Source organism: Acartia tonsa, chromosome 6 (genome assembly GCF_053477335.1).
Source record: "Acartia tonsa isolate MP-2025a chromosome 6, ASM5347733v1, whole genome shotgun sequence".
Lineage (NCBI taxonomy): Eukaryota > Metazoa > Arthropoda > Copepoda > Calanoida > Acartiidae > Acartia > Acartia tonsa.
Window position 1 is genome coordinate 20,159,674 of NC_137265.1, and position 22,200 is coordinate 20,181,873.

At 32.4% G+C, this 22,200-nt stretch overlaps 1 protein-coding gene and 1 pseudogene across 3 annotated transcripts in view; both read right to left on the minus strand.

Moving 5' to 3' along the window:
* Positions 1–9,547, minus strand: part of LOC145322039 (uncharacterized) — a 55,944-nt gene extending 46,397 nt beyond the window's left edge. Inside the window, exons 1-9 of one of the 2 annotated variants that reach the window (XM_080163793.1) lie at positions 9,410–9,547; positions 7,474–7,513; positions 7,212–7,238; positions 6,762–6,818; positions 6,207–6,319; positions 5,553–5,586; positions 5,322–5,370; positions 1,966–2,008; positions 1,530–1,619 (exon numbers count right to left, since the gene is read on the minus strand). In XM_080163793.1, coding sequence (XP_080019919.1) covers positions 1,530–1,619; positions 1,966–2,008; positions 5,322–5,370; positions 5,553–5,586; positions 6,207–6,319; positions 6,762–6,818; positions 7,212–7,238; positions 7,474–7,513; positions 9,410–9,440 — 484 coding nt within the window. In that variant the 5' untranslated portion in view covers positions 9,441–9,547. The remainder of the gene's footprint in view (positions 1–1,529; positions 1,620–1,965; positions 2,009–5,321; positions 5,371–5,552; positions 5,587–6,206; positions 6,320–6,761; positions 6,819–7,211; positions 7,239–7,473; positions 7,514–9,409) is intronic. The other variant, XM_080163792.1, reaches the window with a different exon arrangement.
* Positions 9,548–12,411: 2,864 nt separating this feature from the next.
* Positions 12,412–22,200, minus strand: part of LOC145322046 (uncharacterized) — a 53,436-nt pseudogene continuing 43,647 nt past the window's right edge. Inside the window, exons 5-7 of the transcript XR_013880496.1 lie at positions 17,223–18,133; positions 16,838–16,903; positions 12,412–14,982 (exon numbers count right to left, since the gene is read on the minus strand). The product of XR_013880496.1 is annotated as an uncharacterized LOC145322046 (transcript). The remainder of the gene's footprint in view (positions 14,983–16,837; positions 16,904–17,222; positions 18,134–22,200) is intronic.

Genomic DNA, 22,200 nt, shown 5'->3' on the forward strand with positions numbered 1-22,200 from the left:
CACAAGAAACAGGATTTCTATTTGTGTTTTATTTGATCGAAACAAAGCAATATACACAGATTTGTAGCATTGCAGCTTAGTAACTTATACCACACTAGCATAATAGCGGTTACGCCCCTAGAAATCTGTAGAGGCACTTACGGGAAGGGGGAGAAGGTAAAACTACCATCCAGGGTTGATGAGTTGATTTCTCTTGGGGGGGGGGGGGGGGGGGGTACCTCACCTGGAACTATAAATGAGAACCATATCGGTCCAGCGCTTAGTGAGATCTTAACCTACAGACAAACAGATGGAGTCACAGACGAACAAACATCCGGTCACTTTTATATAAGGATGAACAAAAGAGAAGTTTCCAAATATCTGAGATAACTATTTAATTGGCTTATTGACCAATAAAATGTTATTGATTATCAAGAAATAAGCATTTACATAGAAATTAATAAATTTTTACTTACTTAAAAATATCATACACAATAAATCACTTTTCTAATAATCTACAAAATGGGCAGGGATTATCATAAATATATTTTGATCCTTGTATTATCAAGGAGCATCACAAAGAATTAAAATTGATAATGTTTCTTCATAGATAGAGATATATATATTTTTTTAAATTAATAATTCTACAACATGAATCGCTAGGTTAAAAGTTATAAATGCATTTAATGAATGCTTTGCTTTTTTGAAGTACTATCATCCTTGTATTAGAATGCATTTTGAACGGAGATGTATAGTATTTTATTTGAAAGAAATGGGTACAATTGTCTTCTAATGGAAAATATACTTTGAAAGAATCTTATTTTTACAAGAGATCTATTTTTATTCTTGAAAGTGAGATAGTTTTCAACAGAAGTGCATTCCCAAACTTTATAACTTTTTTGAATTACTTAAAGTTTTCTAGTCTTTTAATTAAGTACGTTAATTAAATATTCAATCAATTTCATAGATTATCCCGTGTAAATGGTTATAGAATAAGTGGATATTATGACAGGGGAATTAATGTTGTTAATTTAAGTAATGGTCAATACTTTCTTCCAATGTGAATCAGTAAAGTCATAAAGGGAGTGGGGGTGGGGGGGTATGGGGAGTATCATTTTATTAGCCAGCTGAGAGAAAAACTATGAGAATCTATCACACAATGTCCACGTTTTCTATATCCTTTTCTGTATATCTACTTTTACTTCCAAGTAAATTAAACATTTTTATATTTTCTTGTGTAATTTAAACATTTCTTGTTTTTAATAAATCAATTTCTATCTTTTAATTTTATAATTAACAACCGGACAGACATGCATGCAAGGATGCTTGTAGAAAAGGCATTCTCAAGATACAAGTAAAACCCTTCAACAAATTGGCTAGGGCGAATTCCTCATTATAATAATAACCAGCCAGGCCTATTCCAACTAACTAAACATTGAACACCCAACTTAATAATAAAGGTTAGGTTAGGTTATGTAAAGAGATGCTCTGCAAGGTATGCATATTCACAACTGCAGGGTTTCCATGCCATAATTATCAATCTCCTCTACCTGTGTAAAGAACTGTATCACTATCTACTCTGGCATCCACTGCTAGTTCCTGCTGCTGCTTTGGTTTGTCTTGGCATACATTCACTATGCCCTGATGTCCATTCAAAATCATGTTTAAGTCTGCTAATGTTAAGTTTTGTTAAAAATATTTTCTCAATTTTAAAACATTTCAAAAAGTTGATTAGCATAAAAAAATACAAAATAACTTTTTTTAAATCCGGATCAAAGAATGAAAACGAAGTTTTGGGTTTTGTCGTATTTTCACAGTAGTTTCTCTACTAATCCAATTATTAACATTTACCTATAACCTACTGTGAAAATGCGTCAAAAGAAACCCGCTACTGCGTTGCCTTTCCATGATCCAAAACCCTAACCAAGTTAATATGAATAGGTAGGTTCTTTCAAATATTATTTAGTTAAGACATGAAATATTTTTCCTGGTCTGGACAATGATGAAGACAAACTGTCAAAACTTCACACTAAAATACAAAATTTGGCTAATTTTAGTTTAATTGAGTTATTAATAAATAAGCCTCCAAAGACGCAGTTTCCTTGTGGTTATTATAATATTTGGCCCACAATGCAAGGATCTTAAGATATAAGTTAATTAAAAATAAATTGATATGCATACCAAATAAAAATAAAACAAAATGGATTACAGTTCGGACACTACCTACTAGTTTGGAACCAACCAATCGTCATTCAATTAAAGTACCCAAAATTTTGGGACTACAAATAAGATAACATAGTTATAAAACTTTGGGTACCAGACCAATGTCCTCTCAAACCAAGCATATTATTTAACTGAGCCCGAGATTTTTATCTTTAAAGACAAAAAACAATATTCTAAAATTTGAAACAGAAAAATACTCTTATTTTTCTTTTTTAGAGGCTATAGGTGAACAAGGATGACAACATCCATAAAAGCGAAGCACTGAAACGGTAGGACAAACGGACATTAACACTTGTATAGTATCTGAACTGAAAAATCGGAACATAAATGTATAAATGTCGAATCAAAATTGTAGGTAAATTTGTTGAAAAACTGCTTAAAAACAGGATAATGTTTATGGACATACTTACATTTTTGGACTTGATTATAGAGTTGCTTCGCTTATAATATTGTTCTTTGTTGTCCCAGGAATCAATATACCAAAAATCAGATCAAACGGATAATTAAAACACTTGAAAATTTGTTGTTAAAAAAGTAGAAAAATCAACATGATTAAAATGGACGTACGGACATTCTGGCAATGATTATAGAGTTGCTACGCTTTCTAAATCATACCCAACTACTACAGGAATCATCATGCAAAGTTTGAAATCGATAGGACAATTCTAACATGCCTAAATTAACGAATAAAAGCTATCTATCTCGGACGGACGTACGGACGGACGTACGTACGGACGGACGTACGTACGGACGGACGGACGGACGGACCGACCCTAATTATAGAAAAGCTTCGCTTTTAATAAGCACTTTATCGCCAAAGCCTTAAGCATCCTCAATTTAGTAATAATGGTGCCAAGAAATATGCTGTGTACATCCCAGGAATCTTAAGGGATAAGACAATTGTCTATAAATTGATGTACATTGTACATCCCCAATGATGATACACAAATTACCCCTTCTATAGATACAATTAAAGGTTGAAACGTGTGGACACTTAACTACATGAATCAACCAATCAAAATTTAATAAACGTTCCAAATGTTGTTAAGCCAAAAAATGAGAAAACGATATCACAAAACTTTGGGGGCTAGTGGTATAAACATTAAACAGTCCAATGTCCCCTCCCTCCCAGGTGTATATCCCAGGAAATATGACATATTTTAGTAACTATCATATACTTCAAATATTTGCATACATTCACACTTTCAAACACTCAAAATAAACTTTATTTTGAAATTATTAAAGAAGAGACACATGTAAAATACTAGTGGTTATGTCCGTAGAGGCATCTGAAATTTACTGAAATATGTCTCTACACACACTTTGTACTTTTTCTTTACGGATTACCACAACTTCTATGAAAGCAATTGGTTTAAATATTGTAAATTTGACTTTAACAGAGCATTTGAGTAAACCCGCTAAGTAATTTTTAAGAATATTCGAATTTTTTCTAGGCTTCATGTGTTAAACCTAATACAGAATACGATTCTAAAAGTTAAAGAGAGTTGGGTTAAATAAATAAACTTCTCAAATGTTTTGTAAACTACAAGGAGGTCTAAAAGTGATGAAGAATCATTAACAAATAAATCATAAGGGTTAAGTTAGGGTGTTTGGTAATAGCCCCAGAAAGGTTAAGCATATAGAATCAAGGATGGCAACATCCATAAAAGCGAAGCACTTAAACGGTAGGACAAACGGACATTAACACTTATATAGTGTCAGAACTGAATAATCAGAATATAAATGTATAAAGGCCAAAGCAAAATTGTAAGTAAATTTGTTGAAAAACTGCTTGATACAGGATAATGTTTATGGACATACTTACATTTTTAGGACTTGATTATAGAGTTGCTTCGCCTATAACATTATACTTTGTTGTCCCAGGATTCAGTAAACTAAAAATCAGATCAATCGGATGATTAGATCATATAAAAATTTGTTAGTAAAAAATTAAAAAAAACATGTTTAAAATGGACGTACGGACATTTTGGTAATGATTATAGATTTGCTACGCTTTCTTAATCGTACCTAACTACTAAAGGAATCACCATGCAAAGTTTGAAATCGATGGGACAATTCTAACAAGCCTAAAATAACGAAAAAAGCTATCCGTTACGGACGTACGGACGGACCGACCCTAATTATAGAAAAGCTTCGCTTTAAAAAATACCTTCCCTTATGTTCAACTTATCTTAAAAACAAAAGGTGAGGTTTCAGTGCTCGTCGGGCACTTTGAGGTAAAAACCGATGTTTACACTCGTTTGTGCAATAAGTGCAGTCAATATTTGTTTTTCCTTTTAATGATATTGTAGTTACTTTATAAAAGATAGATAAATAATAATTCATAATTAAAAAAATCATTTTATCATATTAAATTGATAGGAATCGCACTTTCATTTTCATCTTTTCTTCCCAAATAAGAAAGAATAATTCAACTTAAAAAGGAAAGCATTTTCCTTTTTGTCTGCTATTTTGGTAAACAATAGAATAAAATATAAAATAACAGGAATAAATGTATGAAGAAAAAAGAATTAAAATATATTTCTGTAAGATTACAATATTTTAGGAAAGCTAATTCATACTACAAAATCACTAAATTAAAAAAAAATTAGATTTACTCAGTCTTTATTTATGGCTCATCCATAAACAATATTCAATATTTAATCCTATTTTTTGCGATATTATTTTTTTTGTATTTAGTATCATTTTTATGAAAGTTGTTGAATATGAGAAGAAATTAGGACACTTTTTTACGTACATTTATTTTTTTTATTTAAACATTTTTTCTTTATTGGCGACAATGTCTGTTGAGACATAAAATTCATTCAAATACTTTTTCCTGTTTTATGTCTTTAAACGTAGATTTGTTGCAGTTTTTTGTCATTTGTATTCTAATAAGACTAAAAGCTACTGTTTTAGTACAACTTATTACAAAAATTATTAGTTTTAAAAACCCGATGTTTTTAGACGTTCCTATGGAGAAAATACACTTTTTAGATAAGAGGCAATCAAAATCCTTATTTATATTATAAAAGGTTACAACTGCACTTATATTCCAAAAAATTTATTGGTTTTAGTGAAAATTGACTGCACTTATTGTGCATACTGCCTTCACTTACATTTGAATTAGCAGCAGCAGAACCTGTAACACCAACTTTACTACCAGGCCTAAAATATAACATAAGTAATCAAGCTAGAAAATCTAACATTTTAATGTTTCTTAATCAGTGTAAACTGTAAATAAATAACATTTCATAGGAGAAACATTTGAAAATAATAAGTGTTTATAAATGAACACAGGATGTAAAAATATGAAATTGAAACCTTGAAAATCGTATTTTAATATTTACCTGATATACTGAGGAAGATTGTTATCCTTAGAACCTTAAAAAAACATTATTTTTTATATATATACTAGCGGCTTCGCCCCTAGCCTCTAGGGTCTTTGCCCTAAGAGGTGATAAAAAAAATTGGGCGAAATACGTAAAAGGACCGATGAAATCCCCTACAAAAAAAAGGGATCAAGGAAATCCCCTACAAAAAAAAAAAAAATTCGGGGGGGGGGGGATTTTTTTGTTTTTGGAGGGGTTGGGGGTGTCTCACCCCACAAGAAAATAGCCTAAAACCACCACAGGGTCAGTAGGTATATTCCCTAAAGAGTAGAATCCGATCGGTTCAGTAGTTACCGAGATCTTAAGAGACGGACGGACGGACGGACGGACGGACGGACGGACAGACAGACAGACGGACAGACAGACAGACGGACAGACCGACAGACAGACATCGTCCTACTTTGTATTATAGATATGTTCTTTATTTTAAATAAAATCGCTAGTATTATTTTTTATTTTAAGTAAGGTAAACAAAAATGATAATCCTTCACGTACAATAAATATGTGTTTAAAGATGTTTTAAATATTTGAACATTAAAACAATACGCACATACTGCTTTTAATGGACTAATGAACTAATCTTTAAAGTTAAAAATATATTTCTAAATCTACCTGACATAAGAATTTGATTAATACTTTTATGTTGATGATATGAAGGTTCATTTGCTATGGATCTGCGTGTTCTTGATTTATTTTCTTTGTCTGTTTCTCTGCAAACTAGACACCTATACAGAGCAATGCTTGAGTTTAAAGTAATAAGATAATTAATGTACATTCCTAATGATCATACACAAAATTACGCCTTCTGAATTATTGGTTGAAACTTTTGACACTCATGTCAATGAATCAAAATTCTATACAAGTCCCCCAATGTTGTTAAGCCAACGAATCAGAAAACTTTGGGGTATTAGTGTAATAAATAGCATATCAGGGTATAATTCATGTCATTTTTTGGGTTCTCAGTAAAACCTCTCATTAGGCTGTAATAGAAATGTATTTGTAAAAGAAGAGGATAAAGATCATTTCTCACTCTATTTCTTTCTTTTATTAGGAATAATCAAATGACAATTAAAACTTTTACTATGTAAATAAATATATATTTATACCAAAGGGTCAAAACTTTCATAACAGAATTTGTTAAAGATATTCCTATGAAAAAAAAATTACCTTTGGGCAATCCTGAAATTACACTCATTATGACATTTTGCTTCCTCAACTAATATACTAAAATTGTAAAATATGTTTATTAATCCTTAAGGATCTCGCTAATATGATTCTCCTTCATAGTGTATCTTCAAATAGGTCCTGGGAATGTTTAAAACTATTTTGGGAAACTTTTTCTTTTTAAAAATGAATAGGCTACTCCCTCCATTCCCCCCTTTCAAATGCCCCCAGAGGCTTCTGTGGGCTTAGCTGCTAGTGTATGTTAAAGTGATAAGTCCGTCTGTCCAGATCTGCATAGAAAGAGCCACGCCTAGGGGTAATAGAAGCAGGTAAAAATCAACTGTGCCTGTAAAAAACAAAGCATTAAAAAAAATGCTAGGTTTAGTGATTTTAATTTTGTATTGTAAGAAAAATTCTAAAAAAATAACTGAAAAAATTGTCAATACTATTTACCTGTCCATATCAACTATCTGGAAATAACTGAAATAACAAGAATAAAAGATTTTATTATAAGTTTACAAATTGATCATAAACAACATATAAAAGGCTTGTTTAATAATATTAGTCTTATTTTGGAAATGCCAAAAAAATTAATTTTACCCCAAACTTAGGGGTGTCGGGGGTGTCACAGGCACCTACCGAAAGATTTAAAGGTACCAATGTACAGGCACCCCCAAAAATCCACCAAAGTCCCCAAAATAAAAAGCTTGATTACCTGACAGTCAACACTCCTATCAACGACATTACCATACAAACTAAACAAAATTATCCTATTAAAGGGTGTTAAAAAAAAAACAATCGCTTCACTCTTTTCAATATAAACCCTACAGTTTTGGTCAAAAACTAAAAAAAAATGACCCAAATAATGTCCAAGCAGTGACAATGAGAAAACACTATAGAATTTTGATTTCTACTCACCTCTCCTGAGCACTACAGCTCGAGTCCTTGCCCTTGTGGAAATTTTTCCCTACGTGGAGAGTGCATATTTAATTTATTACAAATTAAGACAGTTTTGTCTTTTTTTAAAAAGAGTAAACTGTCCAAAGTACTTGAAATCTTTTAGATAGACCCCATAATGTTTAGAGTTTTTGATGGGGTACATAAAGACCTTTTTATAGACGCCTTAACCAGATTTTTGACTCAATCCTTGACAATTTGGCATCAAAAAGACAGACCAATCAAACATTGAGACATGACTGCTATGTCTTTAAAAAAAAGAACAAACTGTCCTAAGTACTTAAAATCTTGTAAATAGAACCAATGATGTTTAGAATTTTTGATGGGACATATAAATATCTTTCTATAGACACCTTAATCAGGTTTCTAACACAATCTGAGCCATTTTGACATCAAAAAGCAAGTTTTGTCAAACATCAAGAACTAGAGAGACTTGTAAGTTGTCATGTCTAAATGTTTGATGGGTCTGTCTGTTTTATGCCAAATTGGCTAGGATTGAGTTAGAAACCTGGTGAAGGTGTCTAAAGAAAGGTCTTTACATGCTCCATCAAAGATTCTAAACATTATGGGGTCGAACTACAAGATTTTAAGTACTTAAGATGATTTGTTGTATTCTAATCTCCATGTAAGAAAACATTCTCCACAAGGGCTAGGACTCGGGCTGTAGTGCTCAGGAGATGTGAGTAGAAATCAAAATTTAATAGTGCTTTCTCATTGCCATTGCTTGGACATGATTTGGGTCATTTTTTGTTATTTTTTTACTAAAACTGTAGGGTTTATATAAAATGAGTGAAGCGATTGTTTTTTTAAAAACACCCTTTATATAAAGTATTAAGGTTTTTCTGTCTGAGGCTAACATTTAAATTATACCACTAAACTGATTAATCTCTCCTTTTTAGAATAGCTTCACATATATCCCGAGAAAGTTTAAGGTTTTTTTTCTTTAAAGATTTAAGCATTGTTAGCATAAATACTTCAAAAGTAAGATTTAAAATTTACTACCTACAGAACAATGTACTCATATGTTTTTCTAATATTTAATCTAATAGGTAATTACAAGAAATTGATTTATCTGCTAGAAACGTTTATAGAAAGAAATCTAGTTAATTTCTCTGATATAATCAAGTGTTCAAAATATTTATTGACGGAGAGAAGAGAAAAAAGATCTATAGAGAGAAAGAAAACTGATGTTTTCAAAAACATGTTTTTAACCTTTTTACAGATATCTACATTAACAAAGAAAGAGAAGGTATAATTCGATAGAAAATAATCCTTTCAGTAATAAAATCTTTATAATGTTTGATTTCTTATTAGGAAAGCTTAAAAGTTTAGACTGCCTTTCATATACATACATTTAGGTCTGATCCTTTTCCACTTAATGAATTTCCAAAGATTTAATGTTTTTTAGAGAACTACGAGGTTTTTAGTTATCTTATGAGAGAAGTTTTGTTTTAGTTAGATCAAATGATTTTAAACTGTTCTCGATTACAACAATTTTAATCTTTTATACCCCTCTACACGAACGATCATCTATAAGTCTCTAATCAAATGAAAAGTAACGAATGGAAATACGGACATAGTTAATTTTATGATATCTTAGCCTGTGTGATATCGTCAACCCGAAAATCAGCGATCTACCTTAAATAGCTGCCGCGAAAATCCCTTAAATAATTATGACTTTTAAAAAATAATACCTATGGCAATTTTATGGCGTAGTGGTAACATTTTATCTGTTTATTACTTATCACTCATTAACAAAATTATATTCTTCGATGTGTATGGCTGAGCAATCTAATTAAAACTGGCCATTTTACTTGTTTACATTCGGTACGTATAGATACAGTGTACACTTTTCGACAGCTGTTTCGTTAAAAAAAGATTTTTGTATTTTGAAGAAAATAGGTTAATATTTAAATGATTTTTTGTTCATTGTTAACATCAAATAGGTACCTAATCAAGATTACGAAGTACTTTTTTTCTGGAATACGTTACACTTTTATATTTCTTGGATCGGAGATCGGTTTTTAATAAATGCCGCGTTTTTTGAACAATTTTTTAGACATTGATTGATTGAACGAAGACGATGGGAGAGTATACAACATAAGAATTCAAAATTTTAAAATTATTATTATAGCCATTTTTATAATGTCTAATACAACTTAAATCCATTTTCGCTGCATATTTATATTATTAGATATTATACAAATGGCTAAAATGATAACTTTGAAGTTTTGATTTCTTAATTTGTATACTCTGTTAAAATCGTACGGGGCATTGATCTTCAAGATGAAATAAGGTTTAAAATAGAGTATACAACTTAAGGATTCAAAATTTTAAAATTATTATTTTGGCCATTTGTATAATTTCTAATATGCAGATCTAAAAAGATGCATTAATAAATATGCAGCGAAAATGGATTTAAGTTGTATTAGACATTATACAAATGGCTATAATAATAATTTTAAAATTTTGAATTCTTATGTTGTATACTCTCCCATCGTCTTCGTTCAATCAATCAATGTCTAAAAAATTGTCGAAAAAACGCGGCATTTATTAAAAACCGATCTCGGAAGCTGTATAAATATTCAAACTAGAAGACGACCTTTAAAATCAGCATAATACATTATCGTAATAATTCTTCTTTAATGTTTTTGTTTGAATATAAGTTAATGAAAGCTAAATAAGGTAGTTTAAACCATTAGATTTATTTTATAGGTTGCCGTGTCTCCCCTTCATAAATCTAGACGTTATATTGACAGAACAAAAATCTTCGGACTTCCGCTAGTCTTTTGGACGAACCTATAACCCACAATTTTAAAATTAGCTATAAATTTCAAGAAACCTTCATCGATTATTACCAAGTAGCATCATATATTAAGTTCATCTGTTAAATCCTCATATGAAATTAATATGCCTGGTCTGTGGGTAGCGAAGGGATTACGCTAACGGCAAAACCAATAAGGTTCTTCTTCAAGGTTCCGAAAAGGTTTATAACAATTTTGTTCCCGGGAGGGTACATTCCCCCTCCCAAGAGAAGTAAAGGGTCGGTCCCCCTCTCAAGTGCCCCTATAAGCCTAGGCCGATCTAAGACACCAGCAAATCGTTTATCATTTTGAAAATTTTAATTCAATATTTCTTGCTTATTTTATAAACAGGGTCTTTTTTTAAAGCAAAAAGAACAAATGTGTCCATTATTCAAGCTTTCAAATAAAAGATAAAAAGCAAAGCATGTTTTAGTCAATACATTGATAATAGTAATCTACAAGAAGCAGTTTTACCTGACGGTCTGGGTGTCCCATAGAGTAGTGGTTGGGAAATCCGAGTTCAAGTCCCCTCATAGATATTGCACTTGGATGGCAAATGCTGTTGCAATTTGTCATAATATAATAATAACACAACCTTCCCTGTGATGCCCTTAGGTTGTAAGGAGGGAGATTTGTAGTAAGTTAGGGTCCTACCTATCAAGCAACTGTAAGCGTGCTTTCCCTGGTCTATGCTCCTCATTCATATGAGACTGTTATTAATTAGGGTGGCTAAATATGGAACACCTGCCAAAACTCTAGGCCAGGGTGATTCCACGAGAATTGCGGGTCAGCTTGTAATGTAACATAGAATACACTAAGCTGTGCGCGTAGCTTACCAATCAAGGATTGGTCAAAGGATTCTCACCTCCAATCTCCCCAGGCATTTAAATCCTAACTTTAGAGAATCCAGGCTACATAACTGACGTTCTTTAATTGGCCGTCAGTCGGAGGTACGAACAGCATGTAGTCATATAGAGTAACTTCGCTATTAAAAATAACATTTGTTTGGCTTTATAATATATATATTCAGTGGATTACATTTAAGATACAGAAAAAAAAACAAATAATCATACATCTAGAAGATAACATCATAGTACACAGCAATTAAATCAGTTTTATTATTATTATTTCATATTTGTGAAAATTCCCTAGTCTAATTTTATATTACAGGCGTAATATTTTAATTTTATGTGGTAATAATAACAATTTTAATTATTTGATGCTAAAAAAAATATTTCTAGCCATTTGATAAGGTTAATTAATACATCTTATGAAATTTTACTAAATCTATATGGTTATAACATTCTAATTTTACTAATATAGCCATTATAGAATACTAAAACTAGTCATTAATAAATTTTCAGTCTAAAAAAAACACACAGAATTTATCAAATTCCAAAATTTTACAAATTATATGTTTTTATATTATGAATATGCTTATTTAATATTTTTCTATGGCGTCGCACTTGTATAATTTTATATTTTATTTTTATCTTGACATTTATAAGGCTTTCTATTTAAAATAAAATCATAGATTCTTCCTAATTTTATGAAACACCAGGTTTATCTTAAAAAAAACAATTTAGAATAATTTTGGTGTTATGTAAGTATAAATTATCTAAGAACTAAATTAAAACATTTTGTCTGAATGAATAGGATACGATTTTATTTGGATTTTTGAAGTTATTTATCGTACTAAAGACAGCTTTTAGCGGATATTAAAATGAAAAAAATATCAAATTAAACCAGTTTCGTTAGCTCCGATGGACCGAAGGCCTGGGTAAAAAATGTTATTGAATTTATGATTTCTATTATAATATTCGTTGAAAATTGTCTGTAATACGATGCTATACATGATTTTTCAGTAAGGCTGGAAACCGGTTCTAATCCAGCGGTTTTAAAGATTAACTGGAAAAACCTCTTTTTTACAACACAAATTCTACATATTCAAATAAAGAAAAAAAGTTGCATTGTAAGCTTTTTAATCATATGATTCTACAAAAATTTAGAGGATTTTTGAAATTAAAATTGGGATTTTTTAAATTGAGAATATTTGATTATTGGTGGCAATATTGGAAGCTTCTTACATGAGATTCAACTGATTTTTTGAGGATCAGAGGAAATTGTATTGGTATTTATACAAAACAGACCAAAAAACGTTTAATTTTTAGCATAAATATGACAATATATCTATTTTCTATCTATATAACTTCTTAGAAAACTATTTGATTAGCTAGAGGCTGTAATAGATGTTGGATGTATTTATTTTGCTATTTTATAAAAAAAAATGGTGTCTGTTTTGTATAAACACAAATTAAAGGTATTTTTTTGCTATTTGACCAATATGGTGCTTTAGCTTTTTTGTTGGAAATAATGAGCGTATTTTTAAATTAAATAAAATTGCGCTTAAAATCTCCAAAATCTAAAAGTCTTTTAATTTAGTTTTAGCTTTTTTGTCAATAGTAATTACTTGCGTCAATGTTTGAAGAAATAAAACATAAATAATTCATCATTATATAAAAAATGTGTCAGTTTTTAAGTCTTTTTAAAAATGATATAATGATTTGAAAGACAATTTGTATATCACGCATCAAGTGTTTATATACATCATTATTCATTACATTCAAATGTTATATATGTCAGTAAATATTACGTCCAAGGTGTATTTTGTCCAAACAGTTTTAATGGAAGCATCTTATAGTGCCTTATAAAAAACAAAAACGACCAATAATAAGCCAGTATACATTTTACCAATTACAATTACAATTTATACTGACCTATTATTGGACATTTTTTACATGACGTCACTTTTATTAGGCACTATAAGCTCCTTCGTTTTAATGTCAAATTACGTCACATAGGGTCTATAACGAATGCCTTACTAAGCCAGCATAGTTATCCTAGATATGTTTTAAATATACACACAAAAGTATAATTTAAAATACTAACAACTGAATGAATAAAATCCAAAAAGAAATTTAAGCTAATCTTAAAAACAACAATTATTATAACTAATTCAAACAAAAAATTACAATATTATCAAAGGTAAGAAAATCATTTTCTGTAGGTATTTAAGTTTGAAATTTTTACATATTTCTTCATACCCTATTACATATGATTTCTTATAACATAAAGTAAATCCTAATACAATAGAATTGTTTGAAAATACATATTAAATATTTCACTATAGAATTAAAGCAAAAAAAAGATGAGAGAAAAAAGTAAGCCTCATAAGCGTGCTATATCTTCTATACACTTACGTTACATAGCTTTTTTTACAAAGATAAATTATCATTTAAATTTCCCACAAATTTTACGACAAATTGATGTGAAACCACCGGTCTTTATAATTTGTCCTAAGCGGAGTCGGGACGGTTTTTCCATTTTAACTAACATTCCTAGGTCCAGGATCTTTTATTTTTCTCTATTCATAAGAGGAAGTTAAAATATGCTAATATTTGTAAGTTAGTACTGGTCGTTTTAATTAATGTTTATGTCTTGTAACTGACCAATCACAACTAAAATCACTAAGATTTTACTTTTTTCATATCTTTATGCGAACAAAAAGACAATTTTCTTGTTTTTAAGGTTTGTTTTATTTGACAAATTTAACTAAATATTAAAATATTCAATAATAACACAATATTTTTGTTTTCTGAAAGAATCATTTAACTTCATCGACCTGTTTTTTGTTTAAAGTATTTTTCACTATTCTAAGCAGTTACAGGTTCAGGCTGTTGCAAAAACTGCTCAGTTTCATTGGCCGCCGAGTCGGCGGCTGCGCCGAGCTCCGAGCCTCCGCTGGTTCCAGCGGTGCCCTCAACTCCCTTGGGCTCCGGCTTCACCGACCAGGCGGTGCTGTAAGAACGGGCGGTGCGAGCTTGCGCTTGTTGTTTGCGCGCCTCGCGCTTTGCACGCCGCTCCTCCATGATGCGCTTCAGCGCCTCCATTTTTGTCCGTGTAATGTTGAGCTGTTGCTCACTTAGCTCCCGTTCAGTCTGATCAGCTGATTTCTTGCCGTCAGCGGCGTGGTGGTCAGGGTGTCCGGCATAATGATGGTGGCGGCTGTGTCCTGAGCTGCTACCTGTGTGTGCTGACCGCTCGCTGCCATGATGACTCCTGTGGTGCCTACTGCTCCTGTGGTGAGAGGAGGAGCTACTGCCACTGTACGCCTTATACTGGGCACACAACAAATCATTAAGAATATGAACAATAGTTGTGATATCACGTTTAGGCTGGCCGTTGGCGTCCTGCAGGGCTGGGTTCAAGGTGCCAGAGAAAGTGCCGGAGTACACACCCTTGCCATGGTGGTGCATGGACTCGATAATGGCTCCGCGGTTGCTGGCCGCTGACGCGCTGCTGCTTGAACTGGATGAACTGCTGCCAGAATGGTGGTGGCCGCTGCCAGAACTGCTGTGCCCGCTGGAGCTGGATGCGGCATGACGACGCTTTCTGCTTTTTTCCTGAAAAAAGTTTTCATTAGCTTGGATTGAAAATCAGTGTCTTTAATTTCCTTATAAAATATGAAGTGCAATACAAAATGTAAAATCTTTATATATAACCCAAAGGCATTGAGTACACTGCACAGAAGCCATTCTTCAAAATCAATAGATGTAAAATATTTGACAAACTGCAGTTTGAATGAAGGTGCAAATATGTTGGAAATATCAAAATATTTTGGCGTATTCTTACAGTTACACCTTATACACATTGACTTAAAATTAAATTCTATGTTTGTAGTTTTATAGCTTTTAGATTTGTTTTCTGTTTCTTCATTCATATAATATTAGAGAAAAGACGTTTAAAAGAATATACGTTATTTATAAGTTTATAGACAACTTTCCGTAGATATTAAAATGAAAAATTATAAGATCAATACCAGCTTTGTTAATTCTATGATTTTTATTTTAATAGTCATGGAATATGTCTGTTATTCGATTCTAAACATGAATTTTCAACATAGCTTAGAACCGGTTCTAATACAGCGGATATTAATCGGTTTCAAGGCCATGTTGGAAATGTCATTATTGAGACATAAGTATTTTTTTCATGATGTGTTAAAAAGTACCTACTAAAACAATTTCAGACAAAAAAGTTTTTGTGGATAAAACGTATCTCCCTGGGAGATTTAGGCAAATTAGGTTGATATGTATGTACATAAATGTTTAGTATCTGTAACAGAATTAGGATAAAGTCTCCTTGAAGCAAACTATAGCTAGAGGTTTGGGAACAGATAATATCCAGGCATTTGGCAGATACATACACCATGAGAGAGAGAGAGAGAGACAGAGAGAGACAGAGAGAGAGACAGAGAGAGAGATAGACAGAGAGAGATAGATTAAAGAAGAGAGGTCTGAATGATTCTCTGGCAAGGGAAGTCGGACCATTTGAGAGTAAGTAAGCATACTGCTCTCATATGAGCAGATCTAACACATAGCATATTAACCATACACAGATACATCACAGGAAGAGAGAGAGAGAGAGGGGACAATGGGATGTTTATTACACTAGTCCCCAAGATTTCATAATAACGTTTTCTATTTCGTTTGCTAATCGACTTTGGGAATTTTGATTTATTGATTCATTAAGTTGAGTGTTCAAACTTTTCAATCACTAATCTACAAAAAGGATAATTTTGTGTATCTTAATTGAGGATATACATCAATTTATCAGCCAATGTCTTATCTCTTTAGATCCCTGGATACATACGGAATAACATAGGAGAAATAATAAAAATTGAAGAGAGGGAGTTTTAGGAAAAAGGTATTTTTGTAGTAAAGAGAAAAATCTATTAGAAGGAGAAAAAAGTTCTGTTGAGAGGGGGGGGGGGGGATTATTGAGAGAGGATAAAAGGTAATATTTGTAAATAAGAGCATTTCTTATCCTGATCTATTATATATGTATTTACTATTTACTCTCTCTAATAAAGAGAAATATGATTTATAACGCTTTTGATAATTTCTTAATAATTAAGAGAAAATCGATATTTAAATTTCAAGATTTATTCAGATTTATTTACAAAAAGAAAATTTATAAAAAAAATTGATGTACATCCCCAAACATGATACAAAAATGAAAAAATTACTCCTTTTGTATGTTTCAATTAGTTGTTGAAACGTTTAGACACCCAAGTTAATAAACCAAGCAATAAAAAATTCAACCAAAACAGTTCCTATAGTTTTTAAGCCAACGAATAAGAAAACTTTATTTTAAAACTTAGGGTACTAGCATGATAAACATCCCAAGGTCCCCTTTCTCCCTGGGTTTCAATCCTTGTTTGGAAATAATAGGTTTTTAATAATATAAATAATATCTTACCTCTCTCTTTGGTTTAGAATGGGCTGCTGGTTGTCTGTGTGTTGTCTCTGGCTGGGTTGTCAATACCTGAACAAAAAAAAGTATATTGGCATGACATAAAAAAAAAGCTTTTCATTCCCCCCAAAAAACTTTTTAAAGAATGTTTAAATAAAAAAATATTTAAAATTTTCTGAATATTAATCACTAAACCTTTTTTTTTACTTTTTGCTTTAATGTAAACACTATTATTAAATGAAAAAGAAATTGAATTTTGTAAACTTTGAAAAATGATTTTTTGTCAGCTCCCAGCAAAGTTATGAATAAGAGGAAGTGGAAATCTTCTTACAAAAACATATTTAAAATGTAGGTCAGTTTTGTATTTAAAAATATGTACAAGGTCCCTTACCTCTGAAGACAGCTGCTTTAAAGTCTGTGTCAAGTTCTTGCTTGCCTCCGCCAGAGCGCGGGTGTCCAGCTTTGGTTTCTTCGCCAGAGGCGGATCACAGCAGGGTGCACTGCCTCCGTGGCCGTGCTTGCGTGGCGGCAGCTGGGGCGGCGGTGTTGGCTGCGGCTGGTCGCGGCTTTTTGGTGGTTGTTGTTGGGGAGCTGAAGCAGTAACTGGCGCAGCCATATTCGGTGGGGGAGGTGTAAATGTTGCAGTTGCGGCCGCCTTGTTCGACAATGGTTTGATGAAGGCGGTGGAAACAAGGAACTTGGTAAGGATGAAGTTACAGGGCTGTGTCCAGGAGAAGCAGAGCTGGAGGAGTAGAACAATCCTCCGGGAGACAACAGAGGTATCCGCACCTTCTGGCTGGAACTCTTGGAGGTCGGATGCTGCTGGGAGGAGGGATGATCACTTGACGACAAAACGGTTGAATTATTCAGGATGGATGAGGTTGGTAAGTGTAAACCGTTGACAGAGCCCGCTCCGCTCGTAGAAAGATTAGAACTGCTTGAACGAGGTAAAGGAAACTGTGCACCGCTGCTGCTCATCTTAGAGGAGGATGTGCTTGAGGCACCTCGGGAGGAGGATGAATGGTGGGAGGACGCCACCTGGTGGTGGTGCGGGTAACCACTGGACCTTGAGGAGCTGGAATATACTGAGGTAGCGGGACTAGAGGCGGAGGAGGAGGAGTGGTGGGAGGAGATCTGAATACAGGATTTACTACTGCTGCTGCGGCGGGAGCTTGAATGATGCGCGTGGGAAGATGAGGTCAGCTGGTTCACGGTGGACAGCTGCAGTTGGATGAGCATCATGTGATCACCAAGTCTCATGGTTAGGTTCAGCGGCGCTGCACCAGAGAGAAAGTCATTCACCTAAAATAGAAAAAAAGGTAAGACTACTTGCCAAAAAAAACTATGTGGGGCTTATTGAATCTTATCTACACTAAAATTAAGTATCCTAACTTTATATATTTTTGTCTTAAATTTAAATAAAGGATTATGTCAAATTTTCTTAATATCTTTATTTGAAAGTAAGTAAAAGACTTCAATATCCAAATGAAATGCAAATTTTTATATTTGAAGTATTTTTGAAACAGGGTATTTCTTCATATTTGAGAGAAGAAAAAAGATTAAACAGATTCTGACTCTTAAAAAGATTAAATATCTTTAGGTACAACAAGTTGTAGGAGAGGAAACAGGGAAATTCAGGGAGGAAGGAGACAATGTTGGTTAAATTTCGTACCCCCAAAACTTATTAACTCTAGTAAAAGAAGAGGTTTAGACATAGGATTAGAGGAAGAATTACCTAATGCCCCTAAGCCAATCCCTGTGGTCCTGGTCGCAGTATTGAGAGAAATGAGAGAGAAAGTGGTGGTTGGTAGGTAAGGGAAATGCTGCTAGCTTCACAGTTTACCAGGAATACATGCATAGGATCTTAAGGGATAAGACTATTGACGATAAATTAATGTACATCCCACCTTGTTATCATTAAAATTAGGGGTTGAAAAGTATGGAAATACTAGTTTGGAAACAACCAAAGAAGATAACATTATAAAACTTTGGGTACCGATATAATTTCCAGTCAATGACCCTGGCTCTGTTTTTTACTTTGGTTATTTGGAGGAAGAAAGTGTTGCAAATTAATATTCCTCTCTTTTTCGTGAGAGTGTATAAACCAGCCAGGGAAAATGATAAAATGAAAACTAAACACATTTTCCAATATTGTCAAAAAGATTTCAATGTAATGGAAAGGGATTTTCTTCAGTGGTGAGGGTTATTTTGTTCTAATAGAGAGAGAAATAAAGACAATATTTTATCTGCAGAATAACTATTTTGCCTCAGAGAGAGAGAGAGAGAGAGAGAGAGAGAGAGAGAGAGAGAGAGAGAGAGAGAGAGAGAGAGAGAGAGAGAGAGAGAGAGAGAGAGAGAGAGAGAGAGAAGAGAGAGAGAGAGAGAGAGAGAGAGAGAGAGAGAGAGAGAGAGAGAGAGAGAGAGAGAGAGAGAGAAAGAGAAAGAGAGAAAGAGAGAAAGAGAGAGAGAGAGAAAGAGAGAGAGAGAGAAAGAGAGAGAGAGAAAGAGAGAGAGAGAGAGAGAGAGAAAGAGAGAGAGAGAGAGAGAGGGAACAATGGGCTGTCTATTACACAAGTTCCAAAAGTTTTGCAATAACGGTTTCTTATTCGTTGGCTTATTATCTTTGGGGACTTATTGAATTTTGATTGGTTGGTTTATTAAGAGTGTCCAAACGTTTCTACCACTAATTGTAATCTACAGTTGGGGTAATTTTGTATACTAACTTTGTGGATGTGCATCAATTTATCGGCTATTCTATCTCAGTTTATCTTCAGATGAAGTATGCCTCCCGCCATAAATCTTTTAAGATTATTCAAAGGTGTGTTGTTAAGAATCAAGAGGGGAAAGAAAGAATAAGAAAAGCTATATCAGATTAAATGTCTTGAAAAGAAATTTGAAAATGATGATACACAAATGTACTCCTTCTGTAGATTACAATTAGTGGTTGGAACGTTTAGACACTCAATTTAATGAAACAACCAATAAAAATTCAATAAAAAAGACCAAATTTGTTTAGCCAACGAATAAGAAACGTAATTTTATTCTTTGGAGACTAGCGTAAAAAAAACGCCTAATGTCCCCTCCCTCCCTGATTTAAAGTGTTTAGTGGTTTAGTATATCATTTATGTAATCATTTAACAAAACTTTCAAAATCTTGTTTGATATGAATTTCAATAAATCATATATGCATTATAATTTGAAATGAAATGTTTATTGAGCAAACAGTGCATGTCTGTCTGTATGTCAGATGTTAAGAATTGTATAGCTCTCACAGGGTCATCGTACTTATATCTTAGTAAGGCAGGACCTGTTGTATAAAACAGGGTTCCCACTTGTCAAAGATAAAGACAGCGTTTCCAAATTGGTACAAAATTAACTTTAAAATAAGTTCAAAAACATGACCATTTCCCGCGTAATTTTGCAATACTACTTTATGATGTTTGAAAAAAGACCATCGTCCCAATTTCAATTCCTCCTATTATAGCAAACCCCCTTCGGTCCAAAACTGTTTTTTAGTGTTTAGACGAAAACTCAGAATATTTTTGGTTAGCAAAAATGATAAAATTAACCTTTCACAAATATTTTTTTCAATATATTTATTGTTCTTACATTTTTTTTATTAACCTATTCATTAATTTTCTTATAATTGCTAATTTATTGGAACACCGTATTTTTTATCTGCCCTAGTGTCTGCCTATCTTCCCTGTATTGTAACCTGCCTTAAATTGGCCTGAAAAGTCTTGTGCAGTTGGGTACATGTTTGGATAGTTGTGTATTAGTATATGTTTACTCTTAACTTGTATAGATCTCAATATGTAAGTTTCATTATTGAGATAATTTTACCCCTTGGAATAGACAGACTCACACACAATCAGACACTAAGCTTTTCAAGAAATGTGCGAATTAGATGATTCTTATAATCATAGTTATCTATAACTGTTGAAAAAGATTCATTGTTAACTTTTTACATTGGTTTACCATTTTTTTTTAAAGGAATAAACACGTATAGCTTTTTGAAATGACTACATTAGTTTTTCAAAAGTTCAGCAATCCATTCAAGTACCTAACTATATTGTGGATGGTCAGTTAACCATCGTTCTCAGTGCATTAACCCTTTCCCACTGGGAGACCAATACATAAACATACCATAACATTATTCAACAACTCTAGTTGAAAATGTACATTTTTAAACAAAATCCTCTTAAGGCATTTCAATAAAATAGAGTAGTAGTTGAACTCATTTGAACTTTTAATTTCAAGATTTCAGTAAAATTAAGTAAAAATACGTTGGTTAGCACTTCTTGGTAGATCGATAAACCAAAATCAGAAACAGAAATTAGTGTGTAAAGTTTTTTTTTAAATAATTAATATGATTTTTTAAAAGGATAAAAAGTTAATAATAACCCTTGGGCGGATTTTATCCATTACACTTTTTGTTCAATAACAAAAACTTAGAACCGGAAAATGTGTCTTTTTCATGTAAAACATTATTCATTGGTTTTCAGAATGCGTTTGATTCAGCTTTCTTATCAAACAAAGCTATGGAAATTATTAAAAGTAGAAATTACCAGAGAGTGGGGAGAATGGGCTGTTTATTACACTATTCCCCAAAGTTTTATAATGTTTTATTTTTTTGTTGCATTAACAACTTTGGGGACTTGTGAATTGTGTTTGATTTATCAAGTTGAGTGTTCAAAAGTTCCACTTAATTTACTCTACAGAAGGGGTAATTTGTGTGTCATTATCGGGGATGTATATTAGTTTATCGGCCATTTTCTTATCCCTTTAGATCCCTCAGAAATTGCATAATATATATTCTTAGTATTTTCTTATTGAGGTCAATCAGATGATAAATTAAAAGTAAATAAAATTATCTTTTTGACGTCAAGCGTTGATTTGTAGAAAAATGTTTCAATTTATTTGTGGCTTTATGACATATTTTATTATTAGATTCCTAACATTTTTTGTCAACAATTTTCTTTTTTGTAGAATTTCTTTGAAAATTAAGACCAATTTAACATGTAAGATGTAAATTAAAGTGAAACTAAAACTTGATTTCTAAAATAAAATGTGCATAAACCTCAAGAAGTCAGGGATAAGACATTGGATTAAAAATAAATATTCTACTGGAATTCATTTGTAGCAGTCTTGTCCTCATGTATCTTGAAAATATTCGGTGGGAGAAAGAATTGTAGATTAAATTATCTACCCCTGAAATTCCCGTCAGAGCTAAACCAAAAACATCCACTTTAGATGCAAAAGATCTTTTCTTAGAAAGCCTAGCATTAAAATCCCATTTTTATCAATTGAGCACCCATACACCCCCTCATACCCCTCCTCCCGTCCCCATTAAAAATTAGAAAGATGTT